General features: G+C 28.8%; 3 protein-coding genes and 1 long non-coding RNA gene across 4 annotated transcripts; 2 read left to right on the top strand and 2 right to left on the bottom strand.

Moving 5' to 3' along the window:
* The first annotated feature begins 2 nt into the window (after positions 1-2).
* Positions 3-632, top strand: LOC124928216. The gene is made up of 2 exons (XR_007098464.1): positions 3-120; positions 207-632. It is a non-coding gene; the product is annotated as an uncharacterized LOC124928216 (long non-coding RNA).
* Positions 633-1,447: 815 nt separating this feature from the next.
* On the bottom strand, positions 1,448-3,656 carry LOC124926581 (purple acid phosphatase 18-like). Its single transcript, XM_047466832.1, has 5 exons — positions 3,393-3,656; positions 2,483-3,151; positions 2,179-2,367; positions 2,004-2,092; positions 1,448-1,877 (listed from the first exon to the last, which is right to left on the bottom strand). Exons 1-5 carry the CDS (start codon positions 3,546-3,548, stop codon positions 1,655-1,657), a joined length of 1,326 nt encoding a protein of 441 aa, XP_047322788.1. The 5' UTR covers positions 3,549-3,656; the 3' UTR covers positions 1,448-1,654.
* Positions 3,657-7,123: 3,467 nt separating this feature from the next.
* Positions 7,124-13,230, bottom strand: LOC124927412 (putative E3 ubiquitin-protein ligase RING1a). The gene is made up of 10 exons (XM_047467817.1): positions 12,866-13,230; positions 12,721-12,766; positions 10,070-10,128; positions 9,133-9,214; positions 8,904-9,024; positions 8,769-8,810; positions 8,172-8,666; positions 7,986-8,096; positions 7,392-7,637; positions 7,124-7,302 (listed from the first exon to the last, which is right to left on the bottom strand). Exons 1-10 carry the CDS (start codon positions 13,032-13,034, stop codon positions 7,264-7,266), a joined length of 1,410 nt encoding a protein of 469 aa, XP_047323773.1. The 5' UTR covers positions 13,035-13,230; the 3' UTR covers positions 7,124-7,263.
* A 4,132-nt stretch (positions 13,231-17,362) lies between these two features.
* On the top strand, positions 17,363-18,597 carry LOC124924853 (protein RALF-like 19). Its single transcript, XM_047464842.1, has 2 exons — positions 17,363-17,368; positions 18,283-18,597. The coding sequence occupies exons 1-2, from the start codon at positions 17,363-17,365 to the stop codon at positions 18,595-18,597; spliced, it is 321 nt and encodes a 106-aa protein (XP_047320798.1).
* Positions 18,598-20,254: the final 1,657 nt, after the last annotated feature.

Genomic DNA, 20,254 nt, shown 5'->3' with positions numbered 1-20,254 from the left:
TTTGAAATGTGCATTCAAATAACCTTGCGTTAACTTGTGTAGTTGCAGGGAAAGCTTGGTTTCCCATCGACGCTTTTTCCGGGTTGTTTTAGCGACCAGGTGGTTCACTTGTCTGACATGGTAAATATTATTTTGATATTTATACTTTTCGTGTAAATGTGTTTTTAGAGTTCATCTGGAATGTCATCATCTTCATTACACTGCAGGAACAACATCCAGGTGAAGCTTCACTATTCCACAGCATTGGCTCACATGATAAACAAACAGGACCATAGGTAGCAGTAGTAGTGTATATAAAACTTCTTATGATTTCAGAGTTTTGACCAAATGAGATATTTTGAGATCAGGAAGTGGTTTTCATGTCTTTTAAACTTTAAAATAGACAATTTTTAGCTTTAGACTTTTATTTATTGATGAAGATTTGAGCTCCTCTGGATCATAAAAGAATTGATTACTAGTTGGAGAAAAGAGAGTTGAAACATGTTTCATAAGAACATTTCCCAAAATAAGGCGTGATACTTGAACGTCTGGTTTTGAATTATATAACATTGGTCCCCTTTCAACTTTGCCGGTTTGGTTTTGAATTCTATCATATTGGCTAAAGTTAGGACTGACTGGTCCCCTTTCAACTTTGCCTGACATTATTAATCCATATTGAAAGGGCTCTCTTTGCTTTTAGCTTTGTCTCGTTTTTCTTTTTCATGTATTACTTTATTTGGACGTTTTTTCGTCAATTTTGGTAAAATGTTTTTTTAAGCAATTATTTCAATCTCAAAAAAGCCATTCCTCTGTTTTCAAGGAAACAAGATAGGGTGGTTAAGAGCATCTTCAAAGGATTTGCAAAAACAATAGAAACCACTAATCATAATTAGGGATGACAACAGGTATTCTACCTATCTAGTAGTAAAGTACTTATTCTCAATAAACTCAATTTTTATTTACCAACCGATCCAAACCTGATGAGTGTATCTATTTGTATCTCTGATTTTCGATAGATGTTCTATCACTCCATTAAAATATGAATTTATATTTATTGATTTTTAAATATATTAAATATTAAAAATACAAATAAAAATATTATAACTTTGTTATGATTGTTGAACTTAAAAATAAGAAATGAATGAGAATAAAGAGAAAAATATTTTGAAGATTAAGAGTTATAAGAAATAAAAAATAAAGTAACTTTGATATAAAATATTTTGTTATTAAAAAAAATGAAGATTAAGTAATGGAAAATAGAAAATAAAATGAACGTGTATTTATGGTAGATTTGTAGTGACATAGAATTTAAGATATCATTTTAAACTTAACCAAAAAAATTAAAATCAGATTTCACAAACTCTCCATTCCCCGATTTGAAATACCCGAACCGAGTACTCACATGTATTAAGTATGGGGACATTGTCATCCCTAACCTAATTCAATTTCTTTGATACCAAGAGCTCTGTTATATCAAATGTATATTCCTTTCAAGTTTCAATGCATTTCAATATATATATTAGACAATATTGCCAGCAATAACATTCAAGACATGTATATGTACAAGCATGGCACAGTATATCTCAGAAGAACTTATTGCTTTTTCTAAAAATAGAAAAAGAACTTCTTAAGAAAGAGTTATAAGCAATTTATCTGGTTTTAACCGTTCTAACTTCTAGGGTGACGTGAGTAGAGTCCTTAGTTCAGGCCTATTGTTAGAAGAAGGGCATCCTGAACCAGCCAAAGAGGTAATCCATGTCTGGTCCGACCTCTTGGGCTCATCATCATCGTTTCTGTGCCATTCCCAAAAGGAATGTGTTGAATTGACTACCCTCAGCTCACCATGACCAAAGCTAGCTTCACGGAAGAGTGACCATTCCGGCTGTGGATTTTTGTACCTGCAAATATCATTTTCTATAAAAAAAAAATTCAACCTAATACTTATTGTTTCTGTAAGTTGATCTGTTTTCTACTAAGGCAGCAAAATGAACAAGTTTAAACACTTTTATGAGCTTAGAACATACTTGTGAGCTAAACCCTCCCTGTTCCCTCCATCGCCAATAGTAATATGCACAGCGCCACAAGGATCCGGTCTACCTTTATATACACGTTTCTAACAAACAATTTGAAAGAATGAGTGAAATAGAATAAATAGATAGATCAAACCAGAAGAAGCAGACTAAAGAGGAATAAGCTTACTGATCGTTCATATGCATGCACATGCCCAGAAAGGACAATATCAACACCGGAAGCATATAAAATTGGTTCAATGGCAGCCATCATTTCATCCCCTTCACCTTGATGAGCCCAGTTAGTGTTATACCATGGAACGTGAAATAGAGTAAGTAGCCAAGGCGTTCTCTTTCTATCCACTTTCGATAGATCAGCCTATAATTCAGATATAAAAAAAACAGTGAAACCTAACAAATATCTAGGTTAACCAAGAATACAACTAAAACATGACATTCAAATTAGGTTTGGACTTTGATGAAAGAAGCCAAACCTTCAGCCAGCTGTATTGATCTGAATACTCATCAAAGTCAGTATATGAGCCAAGCATGATAATATGAACCCCAGCAACATCAAAGGAATAGTAAAGATTAGAAGGGGATCCACTCTCCTGAAAAGGCATCTTCCATCTAGCATTGTAAGAAACAAATCCATCCTCAAGTAGGATTATATTTTCTTTTTCATGGTTCCCTTGTGTTACCATCCACGGCCTCGAACTTGCTAGTGGTTGAACTAACTCTCCAAACGTATCCCATCGAGATTGGATATAGTCTGCATAGGAAAGATCTCCAGGAAGCAAGTGTACATCATATTTACATTGGTCTATGTGATCCAATGTTGATTTAGTCCAACCAGTCTGACCTAAATCCCCAGCCACAGCAAAAGTAATTGGAAATTCAGAAGGAGGGGTTTTCAACTGAAACTCAGGACCTTCACTTCCACATCTATAGTAGTATAAAGTGTCATGATTCAGAGGCCCGATTACTGTATGGTGTATCTTTCCAGATCTATAGAACAAATAACTATATGAAGTACTCTCTCCTTCAGCTATAGAGATGTACTTCCCAGGCGATGTTCCATATTCAACAATTGATGATGCATGCGCACCATTAGTAACCCATGTCACTCGCATGTGACGATCTCCTGCTAATGAGATATGCACCTGTAAATTCCAATTCCAATTCAATGAATACACTCACCAAATCCAAGATAACCTCACAATTGTTTGTTCTCCATATACTAAAACTAAAAAGATTACTGTATCAACTTCCTCGAAAACATAATTAATCGAGTAACCCGCTTCAGCCCTCGATTAATTACTCCTTATTAGCCTTGGACCAATATAAAATCGATAGATAAGAAACCAGAAATTAGAAAAGGAAATGGATGAGAGAGTAAGAAACCTGTTGTGGGTAAGTAGCAGACTTCCGACTCCAGGGGAAATGTATGAGCTTTCGCGGCTGAGGCCGGACATAATCGTCGGCGGCGGCGGCGACAGTGCCGGTGATAATAATCAGGATCAGAGCTGCCGGTAGGAAGGTCGTCGGCTTCACCTCCATAGACTGGAAATCTCTCTGTAGAAGCAATCAAAAGGCTGTAATTTACAAAAGGAATCGCCTCTTTTGGAGAATCGTAAATGATAAGAAATGAAGAAGAATATATTTTCACTCTCCCTCCCAACAGATTTTATAAAGAAAATAAGTCATTAACAAAAAGTACATCATAACAAATTATCTTTGCAAGGGAAATTTGATTAAATAACCTTAAAGATGAGATTATTTGATCTGGTGTGGCTACCACTTTGCAATTTTTTTTGAGACGATATTGCCCTTGTAGCGAAACGCTAAGTCCCTTAGCGTTTCGCTAAGTGGATTAGGGTTAGTATAAATACTATAATATTTTCATTTCCTTAGTTTTTTTCCGACGGAGGTTGCAGGCGACAGTTCAGTTCATACAGATCTATACAGATTTACAAGATTTAACATAATCCATTTATGTTTTTATCTATACATATTTACAAGATCTATATAGAACTAACCCTAAATCTATTTTCCATGCAGGTCTCCGATTCTAGGGTTTTGTGTATGCAAGTCTCCGATTCTAAGGATTTGAAGGTCGAGGAAGATGTCATTTCAAAATCTAATTCGAGTTATGTTCATGTTTACACTTTCTTCATTTCAAAAATCTTTTCATATTTCGTTCTGGTTCATATTTGGTCATATTTGTGGATTCTTATTTGTTATTTGGTTCATATTGGTTCATGTTTGAGCATTTCGTTAGGTTATTATTTGTTATTGGTTGATATTTGCAGAAAATCTCTGATTAGATCGTATGTGTTTCCGTTTCAGATCTGCTTAGCGTTTCGCTAAGTGCTTAGTATTTCGTTAAGTGCATTTCGCTAAGTGCATTTCGCTAAATGCATTTCGCTAAATGCATTTCGCTAAGTAAAAAATTAGCAAGCCACCACCAAATCAAATAACCTCATCTTTGAGGTTATTTAATCAAATTTCCCACTAATATAGCATCATAAAAAAAAATAAAAAATAAAGACAAAGACCAAGATACAATCTTCCTTAATAAAGACGGTAACTCCTAAACCAACTCAAAGGCTTTTTAGAACTAATCTTATAACAAATTAGTAATAATATTGTTATTAAAATAGGTTAAAGTACACCTAAATTAATATGACATTATAAGAAAATTAAAAGTATAAAATTCAATAAAACCAAAATATTAACACATACAAAGTTTTTTAAAATGACGATAAATTTTTAAACCAACTCAACGGTTAATCAGAAATGGCAATTAATCGAACCAATTTTAAAAAAATCACAATAATAACATTTTAAAATACATTAAATTATTTCATGAGTTCTTTTATAAAAACAACTGTTCCTTTTTTTTTTTAATTATTATATAACATATTTTACTTTTTTTTACACAAAAGTTAGTAGTTTATCTATAATAATTTCATGATGGCTTTATGTGATGCAACAAGCAATACATTTATAGCCATTAATAAATCTTCAGACTTTTAGCTATTACTTTTATAATTTATGTCTCAGTCATTTTTTCATGAAAAGTTGAATTTTGTTAATTTTTTAATTTAAAATATATAAATATATCTCAATTTCTAACTATTATATACTAATCTAATCATGATGATATAATTCATATTATACTAGGCTATCAACCAGATTTATTGTCTTCCTTTTATCAATTTATTCAAACTAATATGTATTCCGTGTATTTGTATATTTGTATGAATAATAATATAAAAAGTCGTGAAAAAAATATTATTATAAAAATGTGATAGCATTTTAAATTTTATTTTTAACCGTTTTAAGTTTATGTGCAGGTCAACCCACAATCAGACTCAAGTATCCATTTATTCTCATATTGCAGAACGATCTCTAAAACAATTGATACAATTTGATTTCTCAACTCAATTAGTTTGACATCTAGAGTCCACTTCTTCCCCATACAACGAGTGAAAGAGAAAATATAAAGACTACCATTAAAGTAGTCTAGACGAGACTTACTATATCAATATTAATTATGTCCCCTATCTCTATAAATATGACGGAATTTTTCCATTATTGTTCACTAATAATAGTGAAATCTATAACGCAGAGTAAAAAGAGAATTACGATCGATTAAAAACTATTGATAAACCACCGCGTTCATCAAATTTGATGTTGAATTGAAAATATAAAGTGTTATTAGCCTAGTTGATTAAAGAGGTGTACTTATTTTTGTTAGGTTGCAAGTTTCAACCATACCTATAGTATTTTTTATTTTATTTTTAACCGTTTTAAGTTTATGAGCGGGTCAACCCACAATTCGATCCAAATTTCCATTTACTCTCACATATATATTCAAATTAATCACAACTCTCGACCCGACGATATGAATATTTTGAAAATTAAGCATCATTAATTATATATTATTTGATAATTAATGATGTTTAATTTTGAAAATGTTCATTTTTGATATAAATATATTATTTGATTAAAAATGTGTAAACATTATCATTAACGTTATAGTATTTTGATTAATTAGAGTGAAAGGATTATTATTATTTTGTAACAAAATTAATATTAATATCTTAATTCAATTTTTATTATAATTATAATTAAAAATATAAAATATTATCATTATTTAAATTATAATTATTATATACAATATTCAACCATATCATAATTTAATAAAATAATAAAGATATAAACACAAAATATTAGTTAATTATACTAATTATATATATATATATATATTTTAAATTACAACAAAAAAGGTTGGATAATTTAAAGTTTTTATTTACAAGATTTCTCAAAAAAAATAAATTACCAATATATATTTTTTTTTCTAAAATTACTAATAAAAAAATATTTAATCAAACATAAATATGAAATAATTAAAAAAAAAATATTATATACTAATAGTGAATAAAATAAATTGTATAATTGGTTTTATAAAAATATTTCATATTTAACTTTTATAATATTTTTTTATATAAATTTATTAAAATTTTCTTTTATTTTTATGTTTTTATATTTTTCATTTTAATTTATTTATTATAATTTTATTATTAAATTATAATATGTAAATTAATTATATAAAAATGACTATATTATTATTAATAATTATATATACATTTTAATTATTAATTTATATTATTTAAATAATAATAATTATTTTTAATAAATTAACTAAAATTATTATTTTAATTATAAAAGAATGAGTAATATAATTATATATATATAATTATTATAATGAAAGTGTACGAGAAAGAAAATAGTTAGGGTAATCCTTTAGAGCATTCCTGTTTCTTCTCATAGGGGAATGGTAAAATTGATATTTTTTTTTGAAAAAAAAAGAGAATAAGGGAGAGGTTATGTGGGAACAGAGGATCCATCTGCAAATTAATACAAGAACTAGGAAACACCCACCAAATAAGCCTCCCTATATATTTTTTTTTATAAAATGGTGAATGAACTTGTTGATCAGGACATGGAGAAAAAAAAATGTGGATTCTCTAAACTTTTAGGGTAGTACTCAACAAACAATAATTTCTATATTTTGTTTGATGAATAAGTTGTTCAATAAATGTGGCATATTTAAAATAATTTGAAGTACTGTAAAATCATACGATAGCTCACAAATGTGGTTTGGTTTTTATTTGAAAGACAACTGAGAAGAAGAGTATGTATCATAACAATATATAGTTGTTTAGCCACACTGAGGCTTTTTTTTTTTTTTATATATATTCTTACTTTAAACATTAGAAGATTGTGTCTCCCTATAAGCCAAAACCTGAAACACAAATATGCAATTCCAAAGTTAAAAAATCTAACACCCTTTTTCCGCCATATTATTCTTAACAATTAATTAATACTACTCACCAGATGACTCATGTCCGAAGCAGACATGTTTCGAAGTTCTCCTATTGTGTCTTTTCCTTGTAAAGCCTGCAGTCCGGTTGTTGTTGTTGTTGTTGTTGTTTCATCGCCCAAATCAAGCAATTCAGATGGGCCGCCACCATTGTTTTCCATTCGGCTACCTTGCTGACCATCCTTAAAGATGCTGGATTTCCTCACAAGGAGGATTTCAACATCTTCAGCTTGCAAATCTGTCTCTCTCGCAACATACTGCACATCAAATAAAGCCAAACCAAAGAGAACCACATCACCTATTATAACACTCTAAACAAAATGCTCACTGCAGAAGGAACTCAAGCAATTACACTAACAAGAACGAGCCCAAATTTATTAACAACTTGATCTAGTAGTCAAAGAGGTCCAACATCTCACTAACTATGATTTTGTGAAGTTTGGCATGCCGTTTTTTTTGCTTGGGAGGATATATTCAGTGGGGCAGTTCTCAACCTCCACAAAATCAAAAGGAAGGGTTTTGCCTTGGCTAACACATGTTTGAAGGATTATCAGCAAGTAGTTAATAAGACATGGAAAAAGGTCACCTGAGACATGCTTACTTACATGATTAAGGTGTTCAACCAATAAGCCAGGTGGACAATAAAGATATGGCTGCTTCAGGCATGGCATCCTTTTTGTGTCCAAGGGAATAAGCATAAGATGAACATCGTCTAACTGTGAAAAGGAAAATGTACAACTCATAGTTTTAGTCCCATAGCTACACAAAGAAATTACCCACATTACGCATACCTTATCGTCATTTACTTTAGAATTTTCAAGAAATCCTTTCAGCTTTGCTAAGCGAGTGGAACGAAGACATTTGCTCCGAGCAGCAGCTCCACCCCAACCAAGTATTTCTGTACTAAAGAAGGGAGTGAAAGAAACTCCTCTGCTTTCTTTGCCTATTTCCAAGTCATTATCAATGCATATGTTATCAGAATCCATAGCTGATGAACAAGGCCGAGTTCCAATATTTCTCCTATTGTATCTTCTCCACTTAGTTTCTCTTCCCGCATCATCAGCTGATGAGGAGTTTTTTCTCCCTTCATGGTCATTTTCTACCTCATTTTCATCAGGCCCTTCGAGGTCTGTGTCACGATTCTTCCGTTTTCTTCTGGAGTAAGAATGGCGATAATTGCGTTGAGATCTTGCAGTGACTGTGGAGACCTCTTTACCATTTTTCCTACGTTTAGCCGGAACTGCTTCTGATTGTCGCAGGATTATTTGAGCAATTGACTCTTGAATCTGTTTAACAATATTATATCAAAAGCAAGTTCACAAACGAGCTAGACTAAAATGAAAGCAGTAAAATCAAAGCGAGAATTTCAAATAATTCGCTCAGCATACCTGTTTATTGCGAGACACCTCTTCTTCATGAAATGCCAACTCCTGAAAACAGGTAGTATTCAATCAGCAGGATGGTACTTCAACCCTATTTGCATTCAAGTAAAATCTTAAAGCCAGAATATGAAATACTCTCACCTCTTCCTCAAACTTCTCAATATCTTGAAATAAAGCCGCAATCATTGCATCAAATCTTGGATCATCTCTCAAAGAACGTCTACTTGCACAATGTGTGCGGCAAGCAGGACACTCATTGTTACTGCAACAAAAAAAATCATTTAGCACTCCATGTAAATATATTTGTTTGCATAGCACTAGATCCATTTAAAATGCAAAATATTAATGACCAGAGGTTTCTGTTACATACCCCAGACGCATTGACTTATCAATACATGCCCTGCAAAATCTGTGTAGACATTCCATCACAGTTCGAGTTTTCTTAATAATACCTGTTTAGGTACAACAAAGTGCATAACATTGTTATAATTGATAGATAAACATAATCTTAAAACCGTGTACAGTGATTTCTACATTAAATTAAGGTGAAAAAATACTATGTGTGACGTCATAACTTTGACATGTTTACATTTACTTGTCAATTTAGTCAAATTAAGATTCATTAGTAAAGAATAAGAACCCATTTTGGCTAAAATTAGTTAGTTAACTAAAACAGAGCAAAAGCCCAAGCAGTAAAGTAAATGTGGTATTTCGAACAGAACTTCCACTCACATATGATCTTAAAATGAGATAGAGAAAATGAAAAGACTACAGAAAGTCCTTGTTACAGGGTAGTGTGAAACCAATATTGAATAGGATATTGCCAGAATAAGGTCTTAAAAAGGCTAATATTATTATGTCTTGGCCAACCACAAGTGAAAATTATTATTTAGAAGTTGAGAGAACATTACTAGACGGGAGCGTTGAACATAGAGCTTATTTGTTAGTCACTTGAAGTTAAGTGTTGATGTGATGAGCACTTTAATTTGAATTTCATAAATTTTATTATTATATATATAAGCATTTTAATTCAAGATTACAAATAGTCATTAATTGATATAACACAATGAATGAGGAATTATAATATATGTAACCCAAGGGGGAAGTAGTCTCAATTCCACTTCATTGCCCCTTCTATATTCTCACAACTGGTTCTAACTTTGACTTGATAGAATTCTCTCACACATATATTAATATCCAGATCTAGCCTTAACTCCAATCATATATATTTGTTGATTCCAGAAAAGATTTACTATTATTTGGGCCTAAGATTACACCTCTGAAACATAAGTAGCATATGTTAGTACCTAGACATATTGGACATTGGACATAGGTACGAAGAGCAAGAAGATCGGTAGGAATCCATCTGAAAAAAAACAGTAAAAACAGTTATACTTCCCTTCCAGGAAAAAAACAAGCTTAAAATACCTCTATAATAAAAATAATATTTAATTTCTGCCTTACATCACTTGATTTCATTGAGAAGGGGATTTAGGCATAAATAAAATGAGAAAAGAATACCCTATGTGAAATAAACAGTTTCCATGTTTGATACAAAAAATCTAAAAAATATGATGATACAAACTACATGATCGTGACAAAATTCCAATGCACTCCTTAATATGAAATAGTTAACTCAAATCGGGGAAAGACCTTATCTTCATCTTAAAGATATAGTAAAAGTATTTTTAATCAACCAGGAACAATTTTATTTTTTTGCTGGTTCAACAATGATCAACAACTAGTGTTGATTAACTTTGATTCCTCAGCCATAGAAGTCAATGAGACATCAAGATTAAATCAACTCCAGATGTAAACAGTATCAAATCGGACATCCATGTCAAGCAAACTTTCAGATGGAAATAATACAAGTAGTTAGCTGGCAGGAATCTGAATTTGTGAATATATATATTTTGAAACGTGAAATGTCATTATATTATCATGTTATATCCCAGTTTCTTGTTTATTTATCAATTAGAAGCTGTATAGATGATCGAGAGGTATATTTCTGACAATTTCTTATCAGATAAATCTCATGCATGCATGTTAATATGAAGTCCAACTTTCTAATAAGATACCACATCAATAATTAACTTTCAACAAACTCCTCCTATTAAGACTACAACTTCAATCAGGAAATAGAGAAACCAAGGAATTATTCAAATAGTTCATGCAATAGGAGGCTTCTGAATGATCATTAGTTCTCCTTGTACCGTTTAGGAAAAGGATTTTTCACTTTCAGCCATTCTTTATTTTACAATACTGATCTATAATTTATGCTATACTGGATGCAAGTCCTCTTATAGCCTGAGATTTACTATTGCTGATACAATTTGCTTATAGAAATGGCTTTAAGGAGGCAACCAGAATACTAGCATCTTTATTATACATGAACCAACTTCCGGAATAACTCTTCTTATATTGGAAAATCATTTTACTAGAATAGTATCTTACTTCCCTACTGACTTCTCTTTCTTTGTAAGTTTTTTTTCCTTCTCAGAATTTTTGAAAATGAAGAAAAAGGAAAAATTGGAGATGCACTAGCACAGCCCAACAATCTTAGCATGTACAAATATGTGAACATAGACTTTCCAAGAACATTATAAGGATGATAACCCAAAAGTTAAGTGCTTGAATGAAAATTTTATTGTGTTTGTAAAACAGTAAAGTATGATGCTGACGACTTTTGGAGAAAAATATTTGTAAATGGTCATTCATAGCACCCAGAACTCACCTGAAAGTCTAAATACAAAACATCGACCAATTATCTCGGAGTATCTAAAAATTCGTTATTTTCTTCCCCTCAAGTTATACTGGTATTTATAACAGGAAATGAAGGCCTAGATTTATCAAATAAGAAGGCAACAATGTATTTTCCAGGAACCTTATATAGCTAACAGATGCACTTTATTTCCACATGCCAAGAGAAACATAAGCCTAAAAATTTATAGAATTATTGAGTTTGAAAGTATAACACCTAAGGCAAAACAACTGGTCACCGTAATCCAAGCCCAAAAGGTATATTGGGAAGTGACTTTAGTGCATAAGCACACATAAATAGTTAATATATACTGCAGTGTCTTCACCGTGGGACATTATCACTTATCCTAGTCTAAATCCGAGTTAAATTTCTAAAGATGGTCCTTTGTTCCATCCATGGGTGGTCAAAAGTACCAATTATAATACCTGGACTCACAAGTCACAAGGGCGCATGAGGGAACATTATAGTACTCGGGCAAAAGAACTAGCACATGAGTCCAAAGCATTACAAAAACTAAATGAACTGACAATGTTTCCAAAACAGAAAAAATAAAAATAAATAAGACAATTTAATCCAAAAATGTAAATAAACTATATATGCTATTAAACTAGAGGAAATTGCAGTTGGATGAGATATATTTAAGCAGGTTAAAAAGCTGCAGAATAGTCCAAATGTTCGACAGGCTGATTTAAAGGTACATTATAAAACTACAGTCTCGATGATAAACAAGCTCTGATCATATTCAATGCAATTACAATCAGATTATTTTTAATGTCATAGGGAAAATTGTAATCTTAGATGACAGCATGCAACATGTTCATCTTTAATAATGAATGAATCAGCGTATGAACTATATACGAACCAAACTGAACACTAAATCTCTGAAATGAAGAAGTCAGTTAATAAACGAACCACTTCCTTCGATCACTCACGGGGAAAATCACAAGCAACCGTGAAGTTTAATTAAGCTAAGGAACCAGCACAGTTCAAAATCTTGGGAGTAGTAGAAAGAAAGGTTAAAATTAGTTTGGCTGCCAACTTAGAAGGCAGATAGATAGATAAAGTAAAGAAGCAAATAAAGTAGACGCGGTCAAACTGACAAGTGATCGAAGTTATAGGAAGATGTGGAAATCAAACGTAAACACATGCAAACGAGTACATATGATAGAGATTAAGATAGAGTGAGGTTATATATACTCAGGTAGTCTTGCGAGGTCGTCGGATGAGCGGCTACCGTCGGAATCTGAAAAGAAATACAAATCAGGTAAACAATCGATTATCAACGGGAGATAGAAAGGAATGAATATGTAAGCATTGTGTGTAAAGCGAGAGGATAACTTACCTTGTTGTTCTGAAACCGTATCTTTCAGTTCTTCTTCTTCTTCTGCGTCGTCTCCCTCAACCTCAACTCCTGTGTTGTCCCGTCGAGATTGCTTGCGAAGACTCTGTTGATGCGAAGGAGAGTCGTCTTCATGGAGTTGTTCGGAGGAATGTGGTTTGTGTACTGTCATTGTGGCTAGTAATCAGCAGAAGAATCTCTTCAACGCCTTGTCTTCCCGTGTTTCTCTTTCTCTTGTCTTCGTCCTCACTACTGATATATGAGAGAATAGCGAGAGAAATTGATCGAGAGCTTCTTCTTCTTCTTCTCGTCTTTCCTTGTGATGTTGCAAAGAAAAGGAACGAATGGAGATCGAAGCGAAAGAATGAGGAGATTAACGCTGGATTTTGCCTTTTATACCGCACACACATACACATACAAACAAACAAATCAATATATATATATACTTTTTTTTTTTCATTCTTTTTTATAAACACCAAAATATATAATACTATATAATTTATTTATTAGTTTAATTTTAATTTAAAATATATGAACGAGTGAAATTAGGATTAAAATTGAAATTATAATTTTATTTTTATTAGAAATAATTTAATTATTATTTTTAAGAAAATTATAAAATTATAATTTAATCTATTAAAATAATAATAATAATAATTTTATTAAAATATTAGTTTAGCACAACCAATTATTATATTTTAAGTGTAAGAGGTTTTTTTTTGTTTCAATTTTCACTAAAAATATATCCGTTCAATATTTAACCTCATAAATTCAAAAATAAAATATCAGTTTAACATTTTAACTTATTAAAATTAAAAAAATATATATATATATATATATATATCAATTCAAAATGTTAACTTATTAAATTAAAACAAATAAAATAAATAAAAGACATGGGTTGAATATTTTAACATCTTAAATTAAAAAAATAATTATCGATTGAAAATTTTAATCCTATTTTAAATGGTAAAATAATAAGTTATTTTGTTTAAAAAAATATAAATAAATAAAATTAAATTAAAATTCCAAGTTACCGACTTAAAATAAGTAGAATTGAGAATTATAAAATTACACTAAATTTAATTCTTTTATAATATTAATTTCAATTCTTAATACGGAAGATTCACTTAAATTTGATAATTGAAATTGACCCTCAAATTTAATTATAATGTTAATTTTAGGATTACCAAACATATTCTTTATAGAGGTGTGTAAGTATAGTATTAAATAGTTAATTCTATATTAAAATAATATAATACTTTTTTTTTTTTTTTTATAAATATCAATTATATATATATATATATATAATTTATTTATTAGTTTAATTTTCATTTAGAGAAGTGTATAAAAAAAAGTCAAGATAATTCTAGATCAAAATAATATAATTAGTAAGATAAGTGGCCCATAAAACAAAGCCTAGGAGTATTTTATCCCATACAACTAAATCTATTTTACAATTACAAAGCCTACTTTTCCAACAAAACAGGAATACTTTAAAATAAAATTGTTAACAAAATCAAAGAGAATAATTTCGGACTAAGTTTTTAAATATTTACTTAAAATTTTGAATTTACTATATATGATTTTAAATTTATTAATAGTAAAATTTTACCATTTTATGATTTTACTATTTACTATTTATAGATAATTTTAATTTGATACAATTTTATTAAAAGAAAAATTATACCTATAAATTAAATATATATATATATATTAAATAAATTTAAGTAATTAATTTTATAAATATAACTTCTTTTAGTTTTATTTATTTATTATTTTAAATTCATTTTATATTTATTTATATATATATATAATAATAATAATAATAAAAGTAAATCTTTTTTAATTAGTTAATTTTTTAATTTTATTAGTTAACTCAATGAGAAAGAATTTTGAATTGAAACGGGAATCATGGCAACTAGTGTCATGCAAATTATCTTTAATTAATTTTTTTCGTTATAATAGTGTTTTCTTATTAGTACGTTTTATATTTTTAATTGTTTAAGTTTATATTTTTTTAATTTAGTTTAGTTCTCATTCCCTGAATGTAAACTAGGTGTACAATTGAACAAATTTTGATTATTTAAGTTTATTTGATACATGCATCTTAGAGTTTGAATATTAAACTTCTAATGAAAACATTAAAATTTTTACTTAAATAATATATATAATAAATAAATAAATAAATATTTAAAATGGTCGATGTTCCACCAAGTTCGTGCACCATGTATATTTTATGCTAGAGGAATATTTATATTCATTTTGAAGCAGGAAAAAAGTCATAATTTTTTTACTATATATTATTTAATGAGAATGTGGCAATAGGAGATAAAAGATTTTTCTATCTTATCTTAAAATTTTGATTAATTATTTGAGAATAAGTAGTAGTAGAAAATTTTATACCTTGAAAACAAAAATATTCATTGTGTATATATTATATAAATTGATATATTCATTATAGGGAGGTTCAAATATATTTGATTAAAAGATATTGTTTCATACAAATATTTTATTATTTAATTTAAATAATTTAGTATTTATTTGAATTAAACTTATTATATATATATATATATTTTAAAATAAATAATATTTTAAATTAAGTTACAAATCTGATTTAATTCAATAAACTATGACAGTCTTAAAATCTAAAATAAAGTAAGAGTATATATGATTGATAATTTTAACCTGTAAATTAATAAATTATAAAGATATCTTATTTGATTTATTAATTTTTTATTTTTCTTAGACACTTAAGTAAAATACTTAATTTTTTCAATTTCATGAAAGTAAGTTTTAATCAATTTAATTTAGTTAAATTTAATAAAAGAATATATTTATTTTTATACTAAGTGACATAAATATAAATAAATAAAAAATAGGATTCACCAATATATGTTTTTAGGAAGAGTTTAACTTTTTTTTTTTTTTACTTTATAACTTTGAAAATATTCATTTAGTTGTTTTTGTATGCTCTTATTATGTTTATATTTGTAAATTTACTTTAGTGGATTTTTTAAACTATTTTTTAGTGTATTAATTTTCCTAATTGAAGTAAATATATATTTTTAGAAAAAAATAATTATATCTAATTTCATTAAAATAGTTCAAGTACTAAAGGTAATTTTTAATAGACAAAATGTTACATGTTCAATTTTCAAACGCTATAAAAAAAAAATGAAAATCATAATTGCATAGTGTCGTACTAATTTTTATTTTGTTATGTTCAAACAAAAAATACAATAAAAATAAAAATAATAAATACAATTATGAATAAGGAAGGAGGGGGCTTAAATAACTCTTTTGGTTCATATAAGGTTTGATAGTTGATTAACCTTTTAAATTATAATCAAATAACTAATAATAATTTTATATTGAAATTACACGAAGTCACAAAAAGATACCGGTAATTTTTCATGTGCGACAGGACGAGACCAACCAACTCTATACTCTATTGAGGACAAATCTTGATTGATTGACAAATGCAATTTGAATAAAAAAAAAAAGCATTGAATAAAAAATAAGCATGTCCTAAGATATCTTATAGGCGGCGACGACGGCTAAATATTCTTTAGCGAATTAGTTGACTATCAGGATGGAGGGGAGCATGTAAACTAAGCACGAAATGTTGAGTCAACAATCGTCAAGCGAGATCGAGAACAGCCCCTTGGAATGCTTGAAAGCGAGAGATAAGCAATTTTTGTTTCACCACTTAATTCTTGTCCTTCAAAGAATTTCCATGATATAGGTAATAGTCATTTAATTTTCTAATTTTCTAAATGATTCTAAGAGTGGGTAACTTTTAATAAGAATCAGCCATGGAAAGCTTAATTGCTGCTAATGTCGATCTTGGCTTGGACTTCTGTTTATCCAGAGATCGGAGAGTGAAGAGCTTTCACAATTGCGCAACTAAAGAGAATATTCAGGAGAGGAAAAGTTTTTTTAGGGTCTTTCCGTTCTCGTGAACTGATCCAGTTGAGACGGGGCAGGACCTGTATCCTAGAGGAGTAGAGCACATGGCTATGAACTACAGTGTCGTGGGTTCGAATCCCTCCTCGCCCACAACCGATCGAAATGACCTTTTCCTCTCGGAGCAACCATCGTTACTGTGCTGCCTTCGAGTCAATCGTCTAAATCAATGCATGTTTAAATGGTTAATATAATACTATTATAAAATTGGATAATTGTCAAATATTAAAATATATATATATATATATATATATATATATATATATATATATATATATATATATATATATATATATATATATATATATAACTGACTTATGTATGTCAAGATCATCTGGCAATAAAATTCTACACCGAATTTGTTAATCCCCCAAGTGCATTGAGTATTTTATTTCTACTCTTTTACAACTACAATAGGTTCAAGAATAAGAATAAGTAAAGATGGATCCAAAAGTTAAAATATTGGGTGAGCTTGACAAAAATTTGAAGTGGATTTAAGAAAATAAAAAAAATTATAGATAAAACGAATAAATGAAGGTGAGTTTTTGTTCATTTACGTAAAAAAAAAAAAAAAAAAAATAGTAAATTAAATTGAAAAAAATAAGAAAATATAGGTCATATTACATTTTTATCATAAAAAAAATAAAAAAAATAAAAAATCCGAAAGCGATATACTTTATCTCTACAAGTGTAGAAGCTTCATACCATTTGAAACAATTTTTGTTCCATTAAAAAATACTAACATTTAAAGTTAAATTTGATTATGAATATGAATTTTGAAGAATGTCTATAAACTTATTTGAAATAAGTAAGGTTATAAAAAATAACTTAATTTGTTAATCTTTCTTTTCCAAACTCATTTCACAATCTATATAATATTCATTTATAATAAATATTTTCTAACTCTTGTTACAAGATTTCTATTCTCCTCACTCACAGGAAAGAGTCAAGATTCCTATTCTCTGACAGGAAAGAGTAAAACGGTAAAAAATGTTTATTTATTTTAAAAATATTACCATTTTATTAGAAAACATGGGCAATAAGAGATCCCGTAGGATCTTTTGTGCAATTCATCCCTTTAAACTTACTATTAAAAGTTCATTGGGAAATTTTAAGTAATTTTTTTTTTATCTTATTAATTAGGCAATTAACAAGTGCTCTTCCCATTCGTTACAAATGAGTTGTAGGAGTTGAGTATTTGTTTAGAGGGCTTCAAAATAAATATTGAGTCAAAATTTAAAGGATTTATTGTCCAACTAATATGAGTAAGAACCGGTCTTCACCATTACTAAGTAACACAAATTTAGTACCCTTAATTAATGACTCTTCTTAATTAATTAATTAATTAACTAATAACGCCTGCCTTAGCTCTATCTAGCTAGCCAGTTATCTTTCCATTTACCAAATCCCCATTCTATATTTCTTTGATATCTATAATGCATTATATTCAGTTGATATTCCCTTTTATGCTGCTTGCACTGGCCTTGGGGGTGGTAGCCTCATCAGTCGTCGACGACGACCAACCATGGACAGAAATGGGAACGGCGTCGACGATGATGATGGAGGAATCAGACGGCGGTGGTGGCAGCCGAATGCTGGCGGCACAGAAGCCGGCTCGTTACATAAGCTATGCAGCATTGAAGAAAAATAACGTGCCGTGTAAGAAGAGAGGACAGTCTTATTACAACTGCAATCAACGTACTAAGGCCAATCCCTACACCCGTGGATGCAGTGTTATCACACATTGCGCCAGGTTTACCGATTAGTTTTATTATCTATAAAATAAATAAATATATATCATCTTTATTAATTCTTCTTATTATATATATAGGAGGAGATTAATTAATTAGCATATAGAAGAAGAAGCTTATTGTTATATTTTGCAAACTACTCTAGTTCTTTTCACTTTTGATTCAAATAAAGTTAATTTAAGGAAAACAAATAAGAGATATTAAACCTCAAGATTTTCTTAATTTCATTTTGTTTATGTGTGTGTATATCTATCATTAATATATGTTTATGTCTTATAACTTACTTAATTATATCATCTTGTAACAATTTTTTTGTTGTTATTAATTTTTTTTTTATTAAAATGATCCACATATTTATTATGTATTTAAAATAGCATTACACCTTGCATTTATTTAGACAGTGGTGTTTTGTATTAATGAAAACAAAATATAAATGAGACAATAAATTATGCTTTAACATTTATAGCCCCTATTGGAAATTTAGGTATGATAATAAAGCTTTAACATATTATATATATATATATATATATATATATATATATATATATATATATATATATATATATATATATATATATATATATATATATATATATATATATATATATATAAAATAACCCGTATTTGTTAATATATACTTATATAAAATATAATAAAGAATATTATTTTTTTAAAATTAGTACAAATTCAGCTCAAATACGAACCAAACCAATATTGATGCATCAAATCAAGATAAGTCATGGTTTTCATTTATCTTGATCTTATATATATAATAACAAATTAGTTATATATCCAATAATTTATCTTTTTATATATATTAAAATTTTGAAAATATATATATAATTTTGAAAATTATAAAAAATATTTATATATATATATAACAAACTTCATATAAATATATATATAACAAACTTAATATATATTATATATAATTTAAAAATATATTTAAGTTTAACTTAACATAAGTTAGAAGAGTGCTTCATAAAATATAATTCGTTCGGTTGCTCAAACATTTTACTCTCTTATCCTTACACGATCTCTCTCCTTATAGAGAAAAGTATAAATGATAGTTAAGAAACTTGAATATAATGAAAAAATAAAAGTTAGAGATGGAGGGCTTAAATTTAATTTTAAAAAATTTAAAACAAAATATAAGTTTATTTTTAAAACTATTAGGAATATATATTTTAAAAGATTTAGATATATAAAAATTTAATACTAATAATTTATTTTTAAACTGGGTTTAAGTGATTACATTCACGTCTCTCCCAATCATATTTAAGGTTTGATTCTTAAACAAATGATATATTTATTTTGACCGGTTATTATTTTTCTATCAATTAGTTCCATTTATCTAGTCAACTAAGTTATTTCATTGTATTGAATTATAAGTAAATAAATAAAAATAGGAGTAAGGAAGAAGACACACGTTCAAGAAATACAATAAATTAAAGTTAAATAATATAATTATTGCTGTTGAATGTTACATATGCATATGCATATGCTAGCTAAGGCTCTATTTATTTTATTATGCATGTTTGGAATTATCTTAATATTCCCCAATCCAGGCTGGTTTTTTCCATTTGAAAATGAAGAAGATGATTGACTAATGGGATATTAATTATTAAAGTCAAGACACCAACATAGAATAGAATTGGGGTAACATGTCAAA

Source organism: Impatiens glandulifera, chromosome 2 (genome assembly GCF_907164915.1).
Source record: "Impatiens glandulifera chromosome 2, dImpGla2.1, whole genome shotgun sequence".
Lineage (NCBI taxonomy): Eukaryota > Viridiplantae > Streptophyta > Magnoliopsida > Ericales > Balsaminaceae > Impatiens > Impatiens glandulifera.
This window is presented reverse-complemented; position numbering and strand designations above follow the sequence as displayed.

Bases quoted from the DNA above. Each gene is read 5' to 3' on its own strand.
- LOC124926581 (XM_047466832.1), bottom strand. From the start codon at position 3,548: ATGGAGGTGAAGCCGACGACCTTCCTACCGGCAGCTCTGATCCTGATT. The intron at 3,152-3,392 runs GTTTCTTACTCT...TGGAATTTACAG, and splicing joins CTGCTACTTACCCACAACAG to GTGCATATCTCATTAGCAGG. The intron at 2,093-2,178 runs GTAAGCTTATTC...ATTGTTTGTTAG, and splicing joins TGCATGCATATGAACGATCA to AAACGTGTATATAAAGGTAG.
- LOC124927412 (XM_047467817.1), bottom strand. From the start codon at position 13,034: ATGACAGTACACAAACCACATTCCTCCGAACAACTCCATGAAGACGAC. The intron at 12,767-12,865 runs GTAAGTTATCCT...ATTTCTTTTCAG, and splicing joins TACGGTTTCAGAACAACAAG to ATTCCGACGGTAGCCGCTCA. The intron at 8,097-8,171 runs GTATGCGTAATG...TCCTTTTCACAG, and splicing joins CTAAAGTAAATGACGATAAG to TTAGACGATGTTCATCTTAT.